This window comes from Poecilia reticulata, chromosome 6, assembly GCF_904066995.2.
Source record: "Poecilia reticulata chromosome 6, P_reticulata-male-v2, whole genome shotgun sequence".
Taxonomy (NCBI): Eukaryota; Metazoa; Chordata; class Actinopteri; order Cyprinodontiformes; family Poeciliidae; genus Poecilia; species Poecilia reticulata.
In genome coordinates, this window is record NC_088835.1 from 11,578,424 (window position 1) to 11,603,665 (window position 25,242).

The window sequence follows — 25,242 nt, forward strand, 5'->3', positions numbered from 1 at the left end:
TTTAACTGTATTAAGTAGATTATATTTGCTGTTGAATTGAGCAATACAATTTTAAAATAAACTTTATAAACATCACAGGACATCCTAGGTTTAGGGATCTACAACCTGTCATACAGAGCAGCAAACCTGGGTCTGAATAGTCCAACACACACATCAAGCCGGTAAAGAACCACATTTAGAAGACCACACTAATTATTTACTGACTTGCACAAAACCTTTACTTGAATCCCATTGAAACTTGAGCTAAAGATGAAAGTCCGTGCCAAAAGGCCATCGAATCTGAACGAGCTCAAAGACCTGCCTAAAGAGAATGTGAGGGGGTGTAAGGCCTCAGGAGATGTCAGAGAGTCGTTGAACTAGAACGGGCAACTGCAAGTTGTTCAGAAATGCAAACAAATTATTAAAAGCATCTGGGGACTACTTAACAAAAATATACATTCTCAATCATTGGGTAGTTTGCATTCAGATGTTAGGCTGGCGTTTGGTGACATACAAGTAAAAATGAAATAAATGGCCAATATAGCCATTTGTGAAGGTGCAACCTTCAAATCTTGCCTAAGAGACTGTCCGTTTTGGGGTGACCCAATCAGTAAGACAGGATTGATGTTGATTGACCAATGTCATTTCTCTGAACAGTCATTCAGAGAAGCCAGGAGAGGTAACAACAGACATGAGTTAGCAAGAAAGTGTTAAGGATGTGAATTATTGTTAGCTTCAGTGACTATTTTATTACCATCAATCAGAATGACAGCCATTTTAAGTGATGACCTTTTTATTTGATCCACTTAAATAAATGTTCCCATTGTTGCTAATGGGGAACAACAGACTCCTTGACTCCTATGATTGTGATTCTGTCTTGTTAAAACAATAATGTTTCAACCACTTATGAGAGACTCATGTTAGTCCTAAGATTATTTAACAGGACATTTTCACATTAACTCATACATTTTCTTTAATAATGAACTGTACAATACACAGTACAGTAATTATCTAAAATAATTTCTGCGTTTCAACACACAAATTATACCCAGTTGTAATTGTGTTTTTATGAACTGTGTTGGTAATCTGTTGAACATATTATATTGTAAAACATTGGCATTTTTAAATGGTGACTTTTAAAATCAGAGAGGCACTACTAATTTTTAAATGTAATATTTTCTTTCTTTCCCACATTCTTTTACAGTTCAACAAAGAGATGGTGCATTTCAGAGATAGTTCCAATGAGGTCAAAGATGATACAAACATTGAGAGTAAAACAGCTGAAACTGAAAACAAACTATTACATTTTGGTCACAATGAAGCTCCTTCTTCTAAGAGTGACAGGATATTTTGTCAATCAGAGGTGACGAGGAATTTACCCGCTGAGCCTCAATCTGATGGAGCTACACTTGGAACTGAACCTGTGCTTCATGAATGCAGTAAAGACATCAGCTTCAAGAAAGTTGGCATTGAAAATGAAGAGGCTACAGTAAAGAACTTGCCACAGCAAGACGCATTGTGCTCACCCACAATTGTTGTGGATAAGGAGGTAAACAGTGGAGAAGAATGCAATGTGACTCAAACAGGCGTGGGACTACAGGAGAAGGAAATCTGCCAGGGTGGCAGTAGAGGTCCTTCGGATATGACAAACAGAAATGATGAATCTGTGAACAAAGAATCTGATATTGTTTGTAATGGAAATTATGTACATGAGAAGCTGCCAGGTGAGGAAAGTCTTGCCTCACCAGACAAGACTGACAATCAAGAAGGAAATATGGACTGTTGCACAACAGCTACAGTGAAAGATTTTAAAAATGAGGATGTTTGTGTGAAAAAAGAAGGTGATAAAAACAAAAGCTGGACTTCTACTGCTGACATAGATAGAGATTTGAGAAATGAGTCGTTACCCAAACTGTGTGGAGGTCTTGCACAGCAAGGTTACATTTCAGAGAACAGTCAAGTAGATGAACCGCTGCCATTGTCTGCCAGCATGGAAGATTCTTCGCTGTGTGTAAATCCCGATGTGTCTGAACATGAAAGTCCCTCCTTTGAAACTGTTAGCACTCCATCAGAAATTGCACTTGAACTTACAGACACTGCATCACAGGAAAATTTGGATATAAACAGTACAGACCGTCAGGAGCTAGTGTTGCCCATCTCGTGTGAGGATAGCCATGACTCTCCCATAGCTCCATGTTTACTTCAGGAAAAGGACAGTGTTGAATCCCCAAACAAAATGGAAACATCAGACCAAAGTTTGGAATCCAATTCTGAATGTGAAGAGGAAAATCTTGAGCAAACTCTACTAGAAGTACAGGAGTTCCCGTCCAAATGTGAAGCCAATAATGTGTGTGAGGTGGATGAACAGCTTACTGAAAAGACTGATTCAAAAACTGATGAAGCAAGTAGCAAGTTGAGCAAAAGTTTGAATTTGGTTCTAAGTCCAACTCACCCACCCAAAGATGTGGGTGAGGTATATGTTGTACCTCCTGAAGACAGGGTAGAAAATGTTGTTCGAGATCAGAAACCAATACCCTTTATTAGTGACACTACTAACCCTGTAGCTGCACTACCTGACCAAATATCTGTCGCATCAAATATTGGCACTGAGGCTGAACTATCCCCTTGCAAATCATCACTTCTTAATGAAACCTATACACCAGAAAGGTTTAGGGAAGAATTTGATAGCAGGTCCCCAACTCCTACTATAGACGAAAAGCCTCATGATTTAAACTTATGTCCAAGTCCCAGCAGAAGCACTGGAGATCTCACTGATTTTGAAGACGACCAAAATGTGACCGAAAAGTCAACACCTACAGATGATCTGCCTTTTAATAAAAAACTCCAAACTTCTACAGCTAACACTAATCCAAATCCCCCTGGTGGCCTTTGTCCTGATATCAAAATAAGAACGCTACGGGTTTTGCAAAGTTTAAACGAATTCATTGAGAATCCTAACCACCAGGAGACACTAGCAGACCCAGATTTTCCTCCCCACAAATCTTTTGTCTCAGAGGAAGTTTTGCAAAAGGAGGAAAAAACTAATTTAAGTAATGAGTGCTGTCCATATCCTCAGCGTCCAGTCATGGCAGTAAAACCATCTAAAAGCGAGGAAAGTCAGCCACATTGGCAGTCAAAAGACATAGACCCTAAAACTACCTCCCAGTGTAAAGAAGCTAGTGGCAGATACTTATCACAAAACTCCATGCTTTTGAAGGAGACAATGCAGTTTTTTAAAGAAAATTCTGATGGATTTGATAGTAATCACAGTGTCTGTGAGCCTTCTTCCAACACCCTTTGGATGGCAAACATCTCCAGTGAATCTGACACAGAGGAGGACACAGATTCCCTATCATGTTCTCCTCAGAACTACAGAAGAACCATGTCAAAGCTCAACCAAATTTCATCATCGCCTTCATCTTCTGTGCAGTGCCTTAAATCCGAAGAAAGTTTCCCTGAATTGGAGGATCAAGACCCCAGGTTTATGGAATATACTGTAAATGGGACGGCTGAGGATATAATCATACATGTTACTCAGAGAGACCGCTCAGACAAGTTACTAACTTGTCACAAATATGATACTGTAAGTGACGATGATTGCATTGCAGGTCATCAAAGTTCACTCAAGTGCACAGTCTTTAATTCTGGTCAGAAGAGGCCCTACTCTTTTCTGGAGCAGCTCTCTCAAAGGTGCCTTCAGAATGACCTCACCAGGGCATCAATGGAGCAGGAGTGCCTCATCTTTTCAGAACAGATGAAAAATCTTTTGAAAAAGGTTAAAAGGGAACCCCTCTCTCAACCGGATACTCATGACAGCTCAGCATCTTGTCCTCTGACTATCAGCTTTTCCAAACTTGAGGAGCAAGAGGATTCAATGGAGTTTTTGGACACCCCTCTTATTAGACAAAAAATACAGGTGGATATGTCTAACAGGAAGGACCAGACGGCTCTCACAGAGGAACGAAAGGTGATCCGTGCTCTGTCTCAGGAAAACGGCAAACCAATGGAGCATCCTGGGATTTCTGCAATGACTGCAGAATGTGCTAGACTTTACAATGCAAGGATGCATGATGTTTGCTCTGCCAAGAAGGTCCCACCCAGATCTAAAAGCAGAAAAGGTCATCAGAGCGACCCGAGAACTGACAAAAGTAACCATTTTGACTTCTGCGACCAGATGAAGAAAGAGCTAGATGAGACCTTCCGGAGTAACCTGAATGCAGTTGTGAAGAAATCCTGCAAAACAAAGTACAGATTCTTCATAATGGTGACATCTAATGACATCTTCTTCAAAGAAACGAAGGTAAAATGAATTTCAAAAAGCTTGGTTTTAATAATTTGTGTCGTGGCAATGTCTTGGAAAAAAGGTGTTACATTGTACAGATGGTGTATATTCTCAATCAGATAGCCGCCAAGTATCTTCCTGAGACTTAACAGGCTGAGTGGTGGTCCCTCTTTTGATAGGGGGTAACCAGAGCGTGTTTTCTATTCATAGGAGAATAACGTGTCTCTGTTTCACTGGTTAAGTAATCACTATGGCTCTGGAGACAACACTCCAGGTGACAGTCAAGCCTCATATTGAAGAGCAGTGATTTGGCTTTCTATCGGATCAAGGAACCATTGGACCAGCTCTTTCCTCGTACACGGATATATGAGAGTGCAGGATGTTTATCTAATCAATAATAAAGTTGTTGATTTGAAGAATTCTTTCTACATGCGAATAGTAGTAACAGAAGTAATCCTGTTTACTCAGTGACGGAATTATCTTCCACCAAATGAATAATAATGAGGAGTTTATTTATTTTTTCATTTATGTTTTTTGAAACCAAATTAGAAAAAAGACTAAATAAAATAAGACCACTTTTTTTTTTTTTTTTTTTTAGCAAAGCCACATTTTGTTGGTGCACAATTTCTGGCAGAACCTCAGAAATTATGGCCTGAACTTCTGGCACGCTTTGTTTTCACTCCGCATTATAGAAACTACCGAAGTCTGACCATCAACATCTGCAGATTCATTTTTGATATGAGATAGCCATGGAGCTGTTTGGTCACCTTGTATATTAGGCATGCATGCTCAGTTTTGCCGTATAGCAACGTTGGTGCGTAATTTTAGTCACATCATCAACTAACGGTCTTTCTTTTGAAAATGGAAATTATTTATGCAGTGAACTGTAGCACTCATGAGTAGGCTATGAAGGTGCTTTATTTCCACCAAGATGAGTAGATGGTATTTCTGTGTTTATCAGCCGAAAAGTGTATTATTAGAGAAATAAAAACCTTCTCTGTCTGTTCACTTGTCCCTGTCGCATCAGCTACTTTCCTATCTTAATTTCATACCAAGGTGAAGCAAAACCTGGGAGATTTAACACTACAACGGCCACATGGTGTCAATTTGACCGCCACATTTAAACCTTAATCCATTCATCTTATACATGTGCAAAGGGTGGGAAAATATATTTTATATATACAATATTGGGAGATCTTGGTTATCGGATATAGATCTGCCCAAATTTTCAAGTCTGTTCAGGCCTAAAGATGCACACATATCCTTTTAATGTTTATGCCAAACCAGTATAAGATTCACTTATGGCGACAGTTTATTTATAACTTGTCTTTTTTCATTTGTTTCTTACCTTTTTACAGGCTCAGCTGGAAACAGAGGGCCACACTGCTGTGCAGCCTTCTGAATTCTTCCTCGGCGAGGACGGTTCTTCATCGCTACTCATTATCCTCAAAAACGAAGATATTGCCGAGCACATTTGTAAGGTAAAGGAATCGGCGGGTTGAAACAAATCCTACATCTGATAGGAAGAAGTAGGGTCAGGGGTTAATGACAGCTCTCAACTTTTCAGATTCCACATTTGCTCAAGCTCAAGATGAGTCCAGGTGTGCTGTTTGCTGGAGTCGATGAACCAGATGATGTCATCAATCTCACCCACCAAGAGCTCTTCATCCGGGCTGGCTTTGTAATGTTTGACAGAGCAGTGCTGGAGCCCCTCAGCGTTGGTATGTTTACCTAACTGAATCCTTTTCAGTGCTTCTTAAACAACCTCCTTGTCCTGGTTTGACTCACTGTATCAACTTTGTGTGAATTTGCAGCCAACATGAAAAAAATCTCCAAAATCTTGCAAGAGCTCAACGGGATGGGGAAGTGGAAATGGATGCTGCACTACAGAGACAGCCGTCGCCTGAAAGAAAACGCAAGGTTGGTTTCATTTCTTTAAAAAAAAAAAGATCACTTTTGTTTCTCTTGGCACGTCACACTTGTTATACAAGCATTGATTTTTGCTTATTTTATTTAATTATTTTGACAGAAAAGTTTTCGTCAAGTGCAGAAACGTATCAGAAAAATGTAATATCTTGAAAAAGTTCAGTTTCATAAAGTGAAAACTGTATGTCATTTAGATTCATTACAGATAGTGAAATATTTAATCTATTATATCTTGTAATTTGATGACTACGGTTTACAGATCATCTGTCTCCATAATTTTGGAGTATTGTGAAAAAAGTTACATTTTGAAAACTCATGGTGTCACACCACGAACACCTGCTAAGGATCCCTGAGCCTTTAAATGGTTTCTCAATCCGGGTCAACGGGACGCACTGTCCTGGGGCGACTGCTGACCTGACAAATGTTCAGCAGTCATTGACATTCTCCAAAAGTAGGGCAAACCACCAAAGGTCAGTGCTAAAGAAGCTGATTGTTCACCAAGCGCTACATCCAAGCATAATTAGAGAGTTGAGTGGAAGGAAAAAGTGTGAAAAGTTGTATCAGTTACAGCGATAACTTGAGGCTTGAGACAAACAAGAAGCCAAATTCATTCAAGAATTTTGGGGAGCATCTCAAGGAGCAGACTGAGAGTGGAGTCACCTATCGATCCCTATTACCCTATTTGGGTAATCGGTGATAACATGTTAAACCGATCTTGCCAGCTGATAGTTTTTACACTTAATTATCCACGAAGCTGCTGCATTTTTGCACCATTTTCCTTTTGCACCACAAGGAAACTTGAAACTCAGGACACCTTTTTGGTTTTTTACATGTTTTGTCAGTTTGTCCTCATTTGACCTCAAACCTTGTGATTTTGTAAAGGCAAAATACTGTTGAGCACGTTATTTTGGCAAGAGGCTCACAACAGCTTTGCTGCCTAACCTGTTGTGCAAGTTTTGTTTGTTTTTTAAAATGTGAATAGTGAAAGGATAAAGAAACAGGTTTTTTTTTTTTAGTTCTTTTAGTAGCTTTGGACAATTCTCTAAATATTTCATTTACAGTGGTGTGAAAAAGTGTTTTCCCCCTTCCTCATTCCCTGTTTTTTTGCATGTTTGTCACACTTAAGTGTTTCGGAACATCAAACCAATTTAAACAATAGTCAAGAACAACACAAGTAAACACAAAATGCAATTTGTAATTGAAGGTGTTTATTATTATAGGAGAAAAAAAATCCAAACCATCATGGCCCTGTGTGAAAAAGTGATTGCCCCCCTGTTAAAATATACTATAACTGTGGTTTTTAACACCTGAGTTCAATTTCTCTAGCCACACCCAGGCCTGATTATTGCCACACCTATTTTCAATCAAGACATCACTTAAATAGGAGCTGCCTGACACAGTAAAGTCCACCAAAAGATCCTTAAAAGCTACACATCATGCCGAGATCCAAAGAAATTCAGGAACAATTGAGAAAGAAAGTAATTAAGATCTATCAGTCTGGAAAGGGTTATAAAGCCATTTCCAAAGCTTTGGAAATCCAGCGAACCACAGTGAGAGCCATTATCCACAAATGGCGAAGACATGGAACAGTGGTGAACCTTCCCAGGAGTGGCCGGCCGCCCAAAATTACCCCAAGAGCGCAGCGACGACTCATCCAAGAGGTCACAAAAGACCCCACAACAACGTCCAAAGAACTGCAGGCCTCACTTGCCTCAGTTAAGGTCAGCGTTCATGCCTCCACCATCAGAAAAAGACTGGGCAAAAATGGCCTGCATGGCAGAGTTCCAAGAAGAAAACCACTGCTGAGCAAAAAGAACATTAAAGCTCGTCTCAATTTTTCCAAAACACACCTTGATGATCCCCAAGACTTTTGGGAAAACATTCTGTGGACCGATGAGACAAAAGTGGAACTCTTTGGAAGGTGTGTGTCCCATTACATCTGGCGTAAAAGGAACACTGCATTTCAGAAAAAGAACATTATACCAACAGTAAAATATGGTGGTGGTAGTGTGATGGTCTGGGGCTGTTTTGCTGCGTCAGGACCTGGAAGACTTGCTGTGATAAATGGAACTATGAATTCTGCTGTCTACCAAAAGATCCTGAAGGAGAATGTCCGACCATCTGTTCGTGAACTCAAGCTGAAACGAACTTGGGTTCTGCAGCAGGACAATGATCCTAAACACACCAGCAAGTCCACCACTGAATGGCTGAAGAAAAACAAAATGAAGACTTTGGAGTGGCCTAGCCAAAGTCCTGACCTGAATCCTATTGAGATGTTGTGGTATGACCTTAAAAAGGCCGTTCATGCTCAAAAACCCTCTAATGTAACTGAATTAGAACAATTCTGCAAAGATGAGTGGGCCAAAATTCCTCCAGAACGCTGTAAAATACTCATTGCAAGTTATCGCAAACGCTTGGTTGCAGTTGTTGCTGCCAAGGGTGGCCCAACCAGTTATTAGGTTTAGGGGCAATCACTATTTCACACAGGGCTATGATGGTTTAAATTTTTTTTCTCCTTTAATAATAAACACCTTCATTTACAAATTGCATTTTGTGTTTACTTGTGTTGTCCTTGACTATTGTTTAAATTGGTTTTATGTTCTGAAACACTTAAGTGTGACAAACATGCATAAAAAACGGAAATGAGGAAGGGGGCAAAAACTTTTTCACGCCACTGTATATTTCAGAGCACTGCCGCATGAGGAGTTTAAACATGATTGCTCTGTTTCATGGGTAGTGCTCAATGTTTTTCAGTAAAATAAGATTCCTCGTGTTGAGCTAGTCCTGAACCAGAGACAGTTTGGGCTAAAGAGAAAAACAGCTTAATCTTTTCCATCTTTTCACATGAAAGTATGGTTTACTTTTAATTGGGAATTTAAGGTCCCAGAGTCTGAAGGAAGAGTGGAGAGAATCCATGTTGCTTCAGGTCCAGTCTGAAGTTTCCACAGTCAGTGATGGTTTGAGGTGCCTTGTCATCTGCTGGTGCTGGTTCACTGGGTTTTCTGAGGTCTGCAGTCAATGCAGCCGCCCACCAGGAAATTTTGGAGCACTTCGCTTTGCTAAAAGCTAAGTTTATTCGTGTAGGACATTTCAGCAACAAGGCAGTTCAAAGTGCTTCATATGATAAAAAACATTACATTTTGTCAAATGCCGTAATTAAAATGATCAAGAATAAAAATCATCAAATATATAAAGACAACAGGTGGGTTTTTACCCTTGACTTAAAGGAAGTCAGTGTTTCAGCGGCTTTTAAGTTTTCTGGAAGTTATCTTTTTCCAGAATTGTGGCGCAAATAAAGGCTTGAAGTAGATGCTGATTTCATTTTCCAGCAGGACTTGGCACCTGCCCAAACTGCTTAAAAACTGAGCCAAAAACTGGTGCAATGGCCAGGGTGTTCCTGTGCTTAATTGGCCAGCAAACTAAACTGGCCTCCACCTCCCAGAGAATCTAAGGTGTATTGTCAAGAGAAACTTTAAAATGACACAATTCAACTTTGTTTTTCTTTATGTTATGCAACGGTTATCTTTTTAAATGCTGTACAGAATGTCTTACCGATAGTCTTAAAGTTTCACCTTTCTGCACATTTAATCCAGGTTGAGCGAAGAAGCAAACGAGAAGAAGCTGTTGATGTACTGGTGCCAAGACGCCGGTATACTGGATGTCTTGCCTTACCACGAGTGTGACCAGATGACTAGAGAGCAACCAGATTATTTGGCATGTCTGCTCCGACTGCAAGTCCAACATGTATCGTCTCGTTTTCTTGTTTTTATAACTGGTGAGACACTGTGTTTGGACACTTTTTGTTGGTTTTAGATGTCTTGTAATTTAAACGAAGCCTGGGTTTGGCATCAACCCAAGCTAAGCTTTCCCTGTTTTAGGTTAGGTTGGATTGCCAAAGTTATGAGACCCGCACATCTTTTCAGTTTATTTTTATTTTCAATCATACTGAGATTGTAAGAGATGTTAGCTCAAAAATCTTGACTTTGTTGTCCTTAAGACACTTTGAAACCAGTTTTGCAGAATGCTTTGTCATAGTTAATTTGGAAAATCCATTTTTGCCGGAGTCGTAACTCCCATCACATGATGTCGACACTCCTCCACGTCATAGTCTGGAAGGTGTTTGCAGACTTCCAAGCTTTCCTCCAAGTATAAAGATGATTGTTAAAATCAACTCGACGATTTTAGTTTCGCCAGACGACGGGACCTGTCTCCAAAAATTAAACCTCTGGATTAAAATAAATAATTTTGGTCTTGCAAACTGACCTAAAATGATTTAAGGTCTTGAACTTGTTATTGAACCAGGCACTTTAGTGTATCCAGAAAGCAAGAAGCATTGAGAAAGGTTGCGTTAAAAATGGCATACTAAAGCATTTAGGATGCCACAGTCAATTTTACTTAAAACCCAGTAAATTATTAATTTTTTTCTTGAGGCCATGTTCTCTTACTACTCTCTGCAAAAGCTCTAATATGGTTTCCTTCTTTTTCCAGATGCAACAACAGACTGTGCCTTTGAGAAGAACGGGATTTTGACAATGACTCTGAACACTTTTCTGACAAAGTCTTCATCAGAAATATTCAGAATTTGACCGAAGAAGGTTGAACCGGTGATCAGGTTCACTCCCTGAAACATTAAAACAATCAAATGCTCTTTGTATGCGTGAATTAAAAAGCCACCAGTCATGGTTATTTAAAATGCCTGCTACACGAGTAGCTAATCTTTTACTAACTTAAATTTTTGAGTTTCTTTTGTAAGTAACAGTCATCGGTTTATCTTTCAACAGGGTGTTCCGGTCATGTTTCTGTATAGCCTCGGTAATGATTCAGTTATTGGATAGATTGGCTGTATTTGCCAAAACGCTGGCAGCTGTGCTGTTTGAACGCAGTTTGTATTATAACTTAATTCAACATTGTACATTGTAATGTAAATCCACTTACAAATGATTTTTATGTTGTTCATATTTGTCCTGACATACTGACTGTATAGTTTTTCCAACAAAGCAAGAAAGCTACATTTTGTCCTTTTTTTTATTAGCAATACATATTTAAAGCTTACACTTGTACAGTATTTCCTAACTTTATTTAGAACAATAACTAAGCATTACCTGCAAATATCAAAAGTTTTCTGTGTTTAAACCGGTTTAAAATCCTGTTTTTGTATCTAGGAGAATGACTTCTATTTTCTTAATGTTCGATAGCTATTTTTCTTCTAAATATAAATCTTTCTGAAACTTGGAAGAAACCCAATTTTATCAAGCTGACTCATTTAAAGTTCAGTTTTAGAGTTATGTGCCGGTCGCTGCACATGCGGAAAACTTGAAAGGCACCACACCAAAAGAATAATGTGGGGGTTCCTGTACAGTCTGGAAATGTATTTTTCAGCACTGGATAAGTTTATAAAAATATAAAGACGATTTTAAGAAAGAGCTTTCATTTCCAACTCGTGTCACTTTGCTTGATTAAAAATAATTTCTGAAATAAATTGCTCTAGTCGGTACACTTAATTTGTGCTTTATAATGCAACACTTGTGTAGCGCCTTGAGGAAGCATTGAAATACCCCATGTCATTACGACAGTGTTCTTTTTGTGATAGATCATCACTAAGTAGAGCACAATAGTGAAGAAGGAAAATGATAAATGGTTAAATGTTCTTTTACAAATATGAATACCATATAAAAAGCATTAGACAAAGGACAGGACAGGGGGGATGTTTTGAAGAAGCTTTATAACCCAAAAGTTGGCTCAGCAGGGACAGTAACGATTAAGGGAGTTGAGAACGCTACAGGCCTGGAAAAATAAGCCTTAATTTTACCTTTACCGGTCAAAGCTGCAAAAGATTCAAGATTAAAGAGGAACTCACCTTCCAGCAAGACTAAAACCTTAAACCTTCAACTAGAGCTACAGTGGTTTAATCAAAGTATATCTGCTTGTGAGAACTGCCTGGTCAAAATCCAAAACTAAGTCCAAAAGCCAGTCTGTGTCCGTTCTAGATGGCCGTCATTCATTTTGAGTGAGACCTGTTTAGTCAAGGAGAATGAGCAAAGAAAGTTGTCCCTGTGTGGAATACATCTCAAAGAGATGTATTCCAAAGACCTACAGAAATTGCGGCACAAGTTGTATTCAGGAGGGATGAAAACAAATCCACACCGTTGATCTTCATTCATAAAAACAAAAACTTGCATTTTTCTTCCATTTTACATTTATGCACTGCGTGTTGGTTCATCACATAAAATCCTAATAGAATACATTAAGTTTGAGGTTATAATCGGGCTAATTGCGTTAAAGGTTCAAGCGGTACTGAATATTGAAAATAATATTCAGAATATTGAAAATAATATTCAGTGCCGCTTGATGTACTGAAAAAAAGATGTCAGCTTTGCTTGCTTAATTTATCTCTTCAGGCCTTGTGGCTTTCATCTTAGACATGTATGTCTTGGTTTTATGGTGACTGATTGATAAACCGCAGACGCATTAATGCTAGAAACATTAAAAGTACTGGTGGCAACAGGGTTGAGCAATGTCTATCCAACGTTTAAACCCCTTTTCCATGCAAGGTTGCTATCAATCCATATAATGTGGTTTCCCCTTAACTACTTTTATTCTGTATGTATGTAATACTAATGTCACTTCAAATCACTGAGTCCTATTTTTCATAATAATCCAGCACCACCTTGTGTAGAGTATAGAAGGTGCAAAAAAAAAAAAACAAGCACAGACGAGCTGATATCGTTTGCGTTCACCTGAACTTTGAAACACAATGACAAGTCTGAATTTTCCTAGTTTGCTTGAAATGCGACAACCTCAACCGGGGAGGAACACACTGATCTTATTTGCTGCTCATTTGTTACAAGCTAGTAGCTACCAGTGCGCAGGAGATTTGACTCTGCCGTTAAGAGCTGAAACCTTAAAACTAACCCTTGGTATAACTTATATGTTAATATTTTCCAGCTAAAACTACTGCGAGTCTGTCTCGAGAGCTTCCTTTTCGACAATGACGGCGCTCAAACATCGACCATGTTGCCCCCTGACTGTTTCATCCAACGATCTGTTATCGACGGCGGGGCTTCCTGTATGTGCTCAAGCAGTTGGGGTGTGCTGTTCGGGACTGAGCCAAGTTGATTGGCCGGTTCGTGTCCGTGACCGATGACCACATTTTTTTGTACACGTGACATTAATATTTGTCACACACTAATGAAGGATAGTCAGTTGTCAATCTTCCTTAAGCTCGGTGTCTCACTCGCCCATCATACTGAGTTAAAGATCATTACAATAAATAGAGGAAGTGCAGCGTGACACTGTGTGATCATTGCATATTGTGACGGCAGAGGGAGCTATTGAGCAGCTCAAACACAGCCACACAGCCTCTGGTGTGTCAGTGTCAAGTAATGACAGATCAGAATCAGTGATAAAATCAATCAATCTGGGATAAAATATAGAGTAAGTTAGAAAATTACAGAAACCAGGATGAGGATCACCAGGATAAATAAAGGGGAGGGACAGTTTTAAAGACAGCATAGTTGATGGAAGGAGACATGCATTCTGAAGTGTACGGAATCTTTTCATGTATGCAACAGTCTACCTAAGCATTAAAGCTAAAGACTAATTAAATAAAATCAGACCTAATTATAAAATCCGAAAGATTAAGCATTCATCTCGCTTGGCTGAGCTTAGCCAAAATGTTCGAATCTCTTCAAATCTACCCAATTCCCACCACTGACTGACAATCACTTTTGCGCATGTGCAGACTAGACCTCCGGGATGGGTTTTACCGATGGAATCAAGATGGCGACTCTGGCGAAAGCGCCAATATATCTACTAAAGTAAATGTCCAAAACTAGCCGAAATAGTGGGTTTTCCCTGGTCCGTTGGGGGTTCGGTGAAACATGAAGACCGGGGGCATGTCTTTGAAGCGGAATTGAGTGGTATTTTTCACCGTAGCGAAGCCAGCGAGATGTGCGAGAACTATGCCCGCTCGCTGCTGCGTGTCTCGGTGGCGCAGATCTGCCAGGCTCTGGGCTGGGATGCGGTGCAGCTCACAGCCTGCGATCTGCTGTCCGATGTGCTGCACAGGTACATCCAGCAGCTGGCAAGGGTTTGCCATCGCTACTCTGACCTGTGTAAGTTCTCTGTTTCATACTCTGATTACTTTCTTTTGCTCCAATAAACTAGAAGTTGTCGATCACGTTGTTGTTGACTTGTTCCCTTCAGTGGCGCCCCCTAGCAAAGATTGATGTGTCAAAAAGTACAGTAGCTGAATACCTGACCGGCTTCCACACACCTCTGTGGTCGCTTATGCGTGCTTTACAGTTATTTTCACTAAGAACAAGCGTAACGCGCTTTCGTTTTGTGTAATTTACCTGAAGTGCTCGTTTAGTTCACTCTAAAACTTGTTGATCGTCTCCAGCTTCTGCTTTCAGTCAGATTGTCCAACCCTAAACTTACAGGTTCTTGTTTTGATCACGTGTTTGCAGACGGAAGAACAGATCCGGTTCTGGACGACCTCAGCCAGGCCTTCAGACTGATGGGGGTCAACCTGAGCGAACTGGAAGACTACGTCAACAACCTGGAGCCCGTGGCGTTCACCCATCAGACGCCGCTCTTTCCTGTCAACAAGAACAACGTCCTGCAGTTTCCTCAGCCTGGAGTCAGAGATGCAGAGGAGAGAAAGGATTACATCCCAGAGTACATGCCGCCTCTGGTCTCCTTACAAGAAGGTCAGCATGCTTGTCGACTGTGAAAAAGTATTATCCTCCCTTCTGGATTTCTTCTGTTTTAAATGTTTTCTGAACATAGTGCAAGTTTTGACATCGTGCAAGTTTTGACATCAACAATAACTTGACTAACTACAATATTGGTTTTCAAATGAGTTGTTTTCATTTATTAAAGGAAATAATCCGTCCAAACCAAGATGGGCTGTTGTTACAGTATATCCATCACCTAATAACCGGTTGCTTCACCTCTGACGGTGACAGCTGTCATCAAACATTTAAAATGAGCCTTATGCCTGACACAATTAATTATTTAATTAATTAATTGTGTGATAAATTAAAATGAGCTCAATAATTATTTTCAATTCTGCTGATTATTTTTTTGAAGGTGAACTTTGTTTATAGAAGCGTCATAATCCATTTTATGTATGGTTTCCGTTGTAAGTTGTTTTTATTTATTATTTTTGGTTGTCGTGTTTTACTTTGGATATTCAAAGTTCCCGTATTGAGGGTTTTTATCAAATTTGCACGTATTGGTCTTTGAGAGGACAAACTAACATTACTGTGTTATTAATAATATATTATTTGATATATAAAAAAAACAAACCAATATCATTTATTGCAATAATTACTGTGGATAAACTTTGGCTTCACTCTTCTGTAGAGGATTGTTTATTAATTCAAGGATTTTCAAGCATGTCTGTTTACACCACATAATCCTATTCAAACTTAGGACTGGACTTTGACTAGGCCACTCAAGAAAATGTTTTTTGAGTGGCCTATTCAAAGTCCATTCACTGCTTTTTGCCACTCTTCATTGTTGCACTACTCACAGCAAGTCGTCCTGAATGCAGATTGCACACCTTCTGAGTCTTGGGGAAACATCGGATTTTCTTTTTCTTCTGTTTGCTTAGCAGTGGTTTTGGGACTTGGAGCTCTCTCCTGGAGGCCGTGTTTTCCTGTTGAGTCATAGAAGGAGACCTTAACTGAGGCTCGTTGTAGTTTGCTGAAGCCCTTACATCTTCAGCCCGTCACTGTGTTGATTTATTAAATGCACTTTGTAATCTTTTAAGGAGCTGCATCAACCAACAGGGTTGCCAAACAGGTGAGGCTTGTTAAGGTCTGCAAGCACTATGCTCCAACTGCTGATCCATTTCTCCAAATTAAACTTGTGCTGGTATTTGTTTTAGGAATCTGATTTAAAGGGTGAGTCCGTCATTTTTCCTTTGGAGTAAATCTGACTGTCGTTGCTGCCTTCTGTGTTTCAGGGTTTTTATAACCGTGCAGTGAAAAATACTCTTTCACATACTGAAAGCTCATCTCGTACTGCTTTTTCAGGCCTGGTTAGTCTGATGGCGTTGATTCAGAAAATGTATTCTCTTTGCTGCATTTTGCACAACTCAAAGTGACCATAGATTGGGTTTTAAAATGAGTGAATGCGCCGATTACTTTCTTTAATGCTCTCAAAAGCCCTTTAGTCAACTTGTGCACTTTCTCATAAGACGTTCACAAACGTGTACACCAACCTTTTCAGGGTTGGAAATGGGTTTTAAGTTTGCTAGAGTTGCTTTATCTGGTTTGCTTTGTCTTTGCTCAGCAGAAGAGGAGGAGGAAGAGGTTCCTCCTGACATGGGCACCTCTGCTGAGGCCATGCAGGTGGCCCTGGAAGAAGACGAGGAAGAAATGGACGAAGACGAGATGGTCAACGACGAAAACCACCCGCTTAAGAGACACTTGGACAGTCCTGACGCGGCCCTGGGCATGATGCCCACCTCCAAGAGGCCGCGCATGTACCCTGGCCTCAGCCCAGAGTGGGGCGTGGAGCCCAGGGAGCCCCTTACCTCCCTCAACCCTCAGCGCGTCCCGCCTGGCATTTTGCCTTCCCACGACAGCCTCGACCCCCTGTCGCCCGAAACCCCGTCCGGACCCCTGCCTCCTTTCAGGCCTCTGCCGGTCCTACCCAAACTCTCGGACCAGAAGGCACTCGCCATCCCGGTTAGAAAGCCTAAGGTCTCGTCCCCCGGCAGGCAACGAACTAAGTCCCCGAAAGGGGTGCTCCCCGTCGCAGGCAGTCCCATACACTCTCCAAAACCTTTTAAGGAGCGGAAAAAGTCTCCGGGCAGGACCAAGAGTCCGAAAAGCCCGAAGAGCCCGAAGATGGGCTCGCTTAAAGTGCCCCCAGCTCAGATCAAAGTGGAAGCTCTGCACAAGCTGTCCGCTCTGAGCGAGAGGATGGGGAAGGAGATCGTCCACCAGCGCCCGGTCGACGACGACCCGCAGTTCCCCGAAGTCTCGTTCAAGAAGCTGGAGCCCGACAACACGGCCATCGATGACTCCATCGACGCCGTGATAGCCAGAGCGTGTGCCGAGCGCGAGCCCGACCCCTTCGCCTTCTCCTCCGGCTCAGACTCCGACAGCAACGGCTTCTCCAGCCCCAGGAGGCTGACCATCATGGAGCCGTCCACGCCCAAGATTCCCGCCGGCATCGGCGGTTTCATGAAGGACACTTCGACGCCGCTCCACCCACATGCTCACGTAGGCCTCGGGAACTGGACTTTGGACGACTCGATCAACGAAGTTGTCCGCAAAGCCAACCAGGGCGGTCCGTCGGCCCCGCCTCTTCCGCTTCCTCCCCCCATCCCAGCTGAGTACGTGTCGTCGGGATCGGCGTCTCCGCCCACCCCGGAGCCGCTGCTCAAGGTGTTCGAGGAGAAGAGCAAGATCGTGCTGCCGCCGCTGCAGCTGCCGCCGCCACCTGATGTGAAGAAGAAGATGAAGAAGGACCTCAAGACCAAGATGAAGAAGAAGGAGAAAGACAAGCCGAAGGACAAAGACCGAGAAAAGGACAAGAGCAAGGTGAAGGAAAAGAACAAGGAGAAAAACCGGGACAAAAACAAGGAGTTCTCCAAGGAGCTCAAGATGCCGTGGAAGGATGTCAAGGGTGACGACCTCTTCATGCCCCGAGAGTTCACCCTGCCGGAGGTCCCCATTAAAATAAAATCAAGAGACGGAGAGGGCACCAAGAAGGAGAGGGAGAAACATAAAGACAAGAAGAAGGACAAAGAGAAAAGCAAGAAGGACAAAGACAAAAAGGAGAAGAATAAAGACAGGAACAAGGAGGACAAGCAGAAACAGTCGACGCTGTCGACCTTTTCCCTCAGCGACCTCCCGCCGCTGTTCAGCCCCTCGACCTGCCTGCGGGTGCCCTCCATGCTGCCGTCGTTGGCGCCCATCCTGCATGACAAGGAGGTGAAGAGCAAGGAGAAGGAGAAGAAAAAAGACAAGAAAGAGAAGAAGAAGAAGAAAGACAAGGACAAGGAGCGAGAAAAGGCCAAGGAGAAGGAGAGGGAGAAGGAGGAAAAAAGGAAGGAAAAGGAGAGAGAAAAGGAGAAACGGGAGAAGGAGAAAGAGAAGGAGAAGATTCGTTTGGAGAAGGTAACCGTTGGCCTGTGTTTGTTTGTCGTTGTTGTTTGTGGGGCGGTTGCTAACGGTAACGCTGCTGATGCCATCTTAGGTGAAGATGGAGGCTCCAGTCGTCTTGCCGTCTCCAGTCATTCCCCGGCTGACCCTCAGGGTGGGAGCAGGTCAGGACAAAATGTAAGTCTGCCGACATTTCCCACAATCCCCGATTCCACCCAGAAACTCGTATTCTCCTCCACACTCCTGGACATAAACCGTTACAGGTGAATCTCAATAAATCAGAACATCATTGAATAGTTTAACTGAAGTCAGGTCATTCAATTCAAATGTGGAAATGAATTGTCGTGTCGATTCATTTCACAGGCTTACACATAAATTATATTTGCGCAGATACCTGTAGCCTGTGCTCTTTTTTTATTTTATACCACAGTTTTTTCCTCCACTTAACTTTCTATAAATGTAAACAGCATTGTGTGAACAGTTCTTTAGCAGTGACCTTCTGTGGTTTAATCTCTTGGTGGAGGATGTCAGTGAGCGTCTGATGTAGGCCAGAAACTATCACATTTCTGCAATATTTAGTATTATAACTTTAATGATGAAGAGAATTTTGGGTTTTCATGACGCAGATATTAGTGGTTAAAATATAATACTTTGTGTAAAGAATCTGTAAATATGAGCTTCACCTTTGGAATTGAAATACTGAAGTAAATTAACTTTTTAACAGATAAAATCATACAAATAAATTAAAGTTCTCATACCTACAATTTTTACAAACTCTTGTCTGAAATTTAAATATTTTCACCTTTTCTTTTCTTGAATTAAAATAGATTTTAGGATGTGTTTTGATATATTTACCAAAACTCATCTCCGGTAGTAGAGCTCAAGTTTTTAAAATGATCTTTGAGTCAAGAAACACTATAAAAACATAATACAGTAACCAATTATGAAATAGCAACAAACATTACATTTTGTCAAATGCCACCATCAAATGTGAAAAATATGGATCAATCTTCCAGTTTTTATCACGGGGGTTTTTGGCCTGGATTTAAAAGAGCTCAGTGTTTCAGCAGTTTTGCCGTTTTCCAGAAGTTTGTCCCACATCAGCGGAGCATAGAAACCAAATGCTGCTCCTCCACGTTTGGTTCTGGTTCAGCGGATGCAGAGCAGAACCAGAACCGTAACGCAAAGACGTCATGACGTTCACGCTAACCTGTGTTTGTGTCTCCAGCGTTATCAGCAAAGTGGTTCCGAACTCGGAGCCCAAGACTCCAGGAACCAAGGCTCCTGCTGCCAAGTCGGCCCCCGGGAACCGTCCCCGGACGCCGCCTCCTCCTCCGGTTCTCCCCCCGGTGGTTCCCATCCTGCCGCCTGCCTCCCCGCTGCAGCCCACTCCTCCCCCGCCGGCATCTCTGCTGCCTCTGCCCTCCATGCTGCCGTCTGCTGCCTCCGTCAAGCCACCTGTCCGCAGCGTCGTAACCGAGACCGTCAGTACTTACGTGGTAGGTTTCCGCAAGTGGAGCGCGTTGTTTTACTGCAATGTTGTTTGGAGGATTATGAATTATTTTACCTTAAAAATAATTAATCGTCTACGTGAATCTAATAAATCTGCATAATAGCTGTTAAGTTGACGTGGAAGCCCCCCCTTGGGGATCCTCTGTGGTGTCCGTTTGTGTCCCAGATCCGGGATGAGTGGGGAAATCAAATCTGGATTTGTCCTGGGTGTAACAAACCGGACGACGGCAGCCCCATGATTGGATGTGACGATTGTGACGACTGGTACCACTGGTAAGAGACGCGCTAATTAACCTGTTTAGTTTCAGCCGTGTGTATCGACTCAACACAGAACCGAATGTGACTCAACGCTAAATTAGGACTGAAGCGATTAATTGTGATTAGTCAATTATGGAAATAATCGCAATAGTAACCAATTAATCGTGAACTATTAATACAAACTCAAAAAGAGGCCATTTGCTAAACACATCAGCATATTTACAACATTAATTAAGACAAATTTGTAGAAAAAAATATATGGATAAAAACCCAAAACTCCTCAAGTGGCTTTTTTTTTAATACTCACCTGGTTCAAATTCACACACAAAAAAAATGCTATGTTGTTGCATTTTAGGCAATAAAATGTTTTTTTTTCTTATTTTAAAAAGGAAATCCATCATTTGTTTCTTTCTGTCTGTTAATGCATTTCTAATAATTTCATAGAAAAAGCTAATATTGTAGTTTAATTTTTTTTTTAAATCTGCACAATAGGCCAACTTTTCTTATCCAACTAGTTGATTAATCATCAGAATAATCGACAGATTAATAAAATAATTATTTGCAGAACTAACGCTAATGAGCACTAAATTGAACTAATTTCCTCTAGTAATTATATTCAAAATAATATTTTTTGTTTGGTTAGGATACTATGATCAAAGATGAACTTACTTTTACATTTTTGGACCTTTAGGGTCTTTTTACTGGTTCTTTAGGACCGCCAAAACGTTTCCACGTCACATCGACGCTAAAGGCAGACAAATCCTCACTGTGTGAACTCCTGTCTCCTCGTTTCCGCTCAGGCCTTGTGTCGGGATCCTCACGCCGCCCCCGGAGGACCAGCCGTGGTTCTGCGTAAAATGTTCCAGCAAGAAGAAGGACAAAAAACACAAGAAGAAGAAACACAAACCCCACTGAGACTATGCAAAGGAAAAAAAAAAACAAAAAAAAAAACGGACAGATTTGGGACTTTCTCAACTATAAAGCCATTATTGATCGCTGGTGGCACTGCTGTAAAAATAAAACAAAAGAATACCTAAAAATCTGTGGCTGACGATAACGTCTGGGGGTCGTTTCTTTTTTTTTAAAAGAGGTCAGCCGCTATGCATCGTGAGTCGGTGAGTGATTTTGGGGGGGAGAGGAATCGGCTTTAACCAGCACATACTTCAGCCTTATTCCTGCTGCGGGGCTGTTTTTCCTTTATCACCTGCAAAAAAGTTTGCCTGTTATTTTATTTTTTTTGTTTCCTCCCGTCTGTTTTGCTGGCTGTTTCCCGGCGATTTTTGTCCGCGAAGACCACATGAACTTTTAGAAGATTGGAGCTGAACCTCGGAGAGGTCCGCCAGCGTCGGTCTGCCGTGTTTCTGTTTGCTTCCCGTCTTCTGCAGGAAGGCCGGTCCTCACCGCCGGACCCTTCTGCAGCTTCCTGCATTGAAAATGTCATGTATATAAAGATGATTGCGTCAGGCATGTATAAATATGTAAATACCACCTTGGAAGCCAAGTGCGTTTTGTTCTTAGGATCGTCTCGTTTGAACCACTTTCACTCATCGGTTTTTAAAAATCCAACCGTTTCTTCTTGTAATTTCTGTACATTTTTTAAAAATTTGAACTTTGTATTTTTATTTTTATTGTTTTCTTTTTCTTCACATGGATTCTCGGAGTCATATACTGTAGCCGTGCTCGTAATGTAAATCACTTTTGCTGATATTTCAATATTAAAGGTGAACAGTCTGTGCGTCCGCAGACTCAAAAAGAAAGCGTCACGTCTGCATCACTTTTACATCCACGCCTGTTGGCCACCAACATTTTTTTTTTTAAAAGAAGAATTAGTTTGAGCTTACTTTGCAGAAACAAAATTAAAATTAGTAGAACATTGTGTGTGCATTAAATGCATTTTAAAAAATATGTCTCTTCTGCCATTTGTAGTTAAAATGCTCCCGTCTCTTCCACAAATTGACCACACGGTGTCACTCTTGAGGCGCATTACCGGCTTTTCCAGATATGAGGTACAAGACGTTCTTCTGTATTATTGTGAAACTGTTTAAAAAAACACATATGAGCTAAAAAAAATCCAAAACAAAAAACCCCGATTAGATCATTTCTTTATGCCATTATTATTATACTCATCTATTCACTGTTCATTTTGTTCAAAGAGCTGCAGCTGAACTCGCCTTTTGATTTGAGGGAAGATGTGATCAGATGGATTTTTAAAGCTTATAAAAATATTTATTTAATATACATCAGGTTTCAAAATGTCTTTTCAAAATCTCATTTTGTTAAATTAAACATTGGTTTGTTACCCTTATGTCACTATTTTTGCTAAAAACAGAGCAAAACCAAAACATTTAGCATGAAATTATAATGCTGTACTGAGAAATAAATTACATTAAGACTTTTTACTCATCTTCATGATTGAAGCAATGGCAATAACATCTCTTTTATTGTATATAAATAAATGGAGCACACATTTTGCAAAATGCACTGAAACAGAGAACGGAGCTCCAACTTGGAAAAAGTCGAATGAAAGTTTGTCAAACTTACTTTATTAACTTTTGCTTAACTTAACGACTTAATAAAAAAAACTCAGATAAACCTAATTTATCTGAGTGAACATTTAACTCGGTATATTAAATGCAGCGCAGCAGGGGAAGGGGTCAGAGGTCAGTGACGCTGAAGTTAATCAGAGGCCAAAACCAGCGAAAGAGAAATGTCTCCAGAAATGACGGCTCCAGAAACCGTTTGAGCGGCAGAAGAAGAGACGAGGTTCGCTGCTGCACCTGACGGATTCACAGCTCTGCTTCACGTCAGGCCGAGGGGCGGGAAACAAACTCCGTCTCCAAAAGGGAGTGTGGTTGGAACGTCTCTGGGGTCAAAGAGACACCGTTAAAGCGGGACGGCGCTCACACGAACGCACACGCTCTGCAGACTGAAGGCCTTGAAAGATACGTCTGAGGGGAAGACAGTGCTCCTCTTTCAGCAACTTTTGGGAGGCTCTGCTTGATCTATCCCGCCGATTGTGGGAAGGTTAGCGTAAATCACAAAGAATGATGGAAAAAATGTTGCTGTATCTCATTAGACACCTCCTGCTGTTTCTAATGTTTATACCTCTTCGAAACAATGAAAAGTTTTCTCTTTAGAAATGAATGGACAACCATTTTGAAATCCGGATGTTCTCTTTAACGGCTCACTGCTTCCTTTTACTTTCAGCAGGAAACCCCCTTCAGACGTCGTTAAATAAGTCACAAGATACGCGACTATTGCTCAATACACCAGTTGTTGAAAATGTCTTTTTATGAAAACCAAGCTTATGCCAGAAAAAGTGTTCCCTCCCTCATCGACAGATTTTCTCCTCCTTTTGAAATCCTAGTCGAACGTTTTAGATCATCAAACAAATTTTAAAAACAAAAGAGCCCGGATAATCACAAGAAGGAGTTTTCATTTTAGAGAATTTCATTTATTCTCAACACACTTGGGTGAGTGGCAGCAGAACAGCGATCGGAGGCGCACCGGCAGGTCCACCTCTGAACGGCTCAAAGAAAGCCAAATGAAGGTTCTGGAGTGGACCAGTCGATGTCTGCAGTTGAAGTCTTGTGGGTCCGTTCACGTTCTAAAACCCTCCAGCATTGTTCCTCAAGCTTCCTCCAGAGCGACGTGAGAGACTCCCCGCCGGCATCAGACTTGACGACTGATGTCGCTGCCAACCAGCTTGAGGGGTAATTGCTTTTCTCAAACAGGGTCTGGGGTGGTTTTCATTTTGTCATTTGAAAACTGCCTTTTCTTTTTGTTTTGTTTGGTTATCTGTCCCTGATATTGATCTGAAATAAGTAAGCGTGACAAGAGGGCCAACATCACACTGTACGCCTTTCGTCTTCGCCTGAGTGTGTAGTTTTTAGCTCTTTTTTTTCTTTCTTTCTTTCTTCTTTACTGCTTCACTTTCAACTTGACACTGGTCCATGCTAAGGCTGAGGGTTTGCCTTCTGGATGTCTGACGCAGCAGAAAGAACGCATTACATCTGCTTATAATCACACTCTTGCCTACTAGGAGTTTTCTAGTAAAACAAGTAAACATTTGTTTTCTAATATTCCATATTTGGCCTTAAATTCCTATTTTTCCAGCTAATTTGAGCTAATCCCGTCAGACGGCGCAGGGCTGCCGTTCCTTTCTGCAGAAAGCTCTGCACAGGTTTTTCGTGGCCGTGAGAAGATTCCCCCCACCACCACCAGCCAATGATTTTGCACAGAGTGTTGCTGTTTCCTGCACTCTGTGCAAAACAGCTACATATTTTACGATCCTTCGGCAGCCTTTTAACGGCAGGCCTTTAAAGGACAAAACAAAAAGGAAAAAAAGGCACTGTAAAACAGGATTCCCTGAGTTATCAGTCAACATTTAATGATGTGAGGCCTACATGTGTGATCTCACTTTTTCCATTCTTTGAAGCGAAGTGCAGAACTGAATCGCCTGCAGGAGAAAGAGAAGCCAGATCTTTCATGTGCAGCAGGAGCTTTCATTAGTAGTCATCGACTGACTCCTCTTCTACTTCTTCTTCTTCTTCTTCACTTTTCTGCAGCGTGAAACTCTGGAACCAGTCTGCAAATGAATGCTGGCTGAGTGGGGAAGTTTGCATGTTGAAATCGCATCTTAGAGGCAATTAAATATCATAAAATCAAGATAAATATCTTGCGGTCAACACAGCTAAGGTAAATGCGTAGGCTAGTTTTAATAAGGCTAATATTTAGTGCCAAGTTAAGCTCTTAGTACAGAATCACACTCACTTTGGCTGCTGTTTAGCACCAGGTGCTAATGTAACTTAAGCTAAATGTGCCACACCCAATGATCCAAGAAGCTGCTTCGAATTTTTTTTTTCCCAAGCATTCACTTTTAAAGTTTTGCTTAACAAAAAAAAAAAAAAAAACTCTTTTACTTATCCACTTCTCTGTCTCTCTTTGTGCAGATGGCCTCGGTGGAAATCCACTCGGTGTCATCTGATGAAAGAGAATCGAGGAGGAAGTGGAAAAATTGATGTGTGACCAAAAGAAAGAGGAAGTAAAAGGACTCGCCGGCCATGCAAAACATGCTGACATTTTGACGCGGCGCAGCAGCCTCAGTCAGTCAGTCAGTCATCACGGACAAGGGTTTGACACACACACGCAGCCATACAC

The 25,242-nt window shown here is 41.3% G+C and overlaps 2 protein-coding genes across 4 annotated transcripts in view; both read left to right on the forward strand.

Annotated features, from left to right (window-relative positions):
* The window catches only part of tasor2 (transcription activation suppressor family member 2), a 21,201-nt gene extending 9,782 nt beyond the window's left edge, over positions 1-11,419 (forward strand). For both annotated transcript variants that reach the window (XM_008410969.3, XM_008410970.3), the window contains exons 17-22: positions 1,184-4,279; positions 5,620-5,742; positions 5,829-5,982; positions 6,076-6,181; positions 9,781-9,962; positions 10,676-11,419. In XM_008410969.3, the coding sequence (XP_008409191.3) occupies positions 1,184-4,279; positions 5,620-5,742; positions 5,829-5,982; positions 6,076-6,181; positions 9,781-9,962; positions 10,676-10,773 (3,759 nt within the window). In that variant the 3' untranslated portion in view covers positions 10,774-11,419. The remainder of the gene's footprint in view (positions 1-1,183; positions 4,280-5,619; positions 5,743-5,828; positions 5,983-6,075; positions 6,182-9,780; positions 9,963-10,675) is intronic.
* Positions 11,420-13,917: 2,498 nt separating this feature from the next.
* On the forward strand, positions 13,918-21,185 carry taf3 (TAF3 RNA polymerase II, TATA box binding protein (TBP)-associated facto). 2 transcript variants are annotated; one of them, XM_008410966.3, is made up of 7 exons: positions 13,918-14,301; positions 14,656-14,898; positions 16,490-18,327; positions 18,407-18,489; positions 19,541-19,811; positions 19,991-20,097; positions 20,883-21,185. In XM_008410966.3, the coding sequence occupies exons 1-7, from the start codon at positions 14,136-14,138 to the stop codon at positions 20,995-20,997; spliced, it is 2,823 nt and encodes a 940-aa protein (XP_008409188.2). In that variant the 5' UTR covers positions 13,918-14,135; the 3' UTR covers positions 20,998-21,185. The 2 variants fall into 2 exon arrangements, with proteins under 2 accessions (XP_008409188.2, XP_008409189.2); XM_008410967.3 differs by having other exon boundaries at positions 16,493-18,327.
* The last annotated feature ends 4,057 nt before the right edge of the window (positions 21,186-25,242 follow it).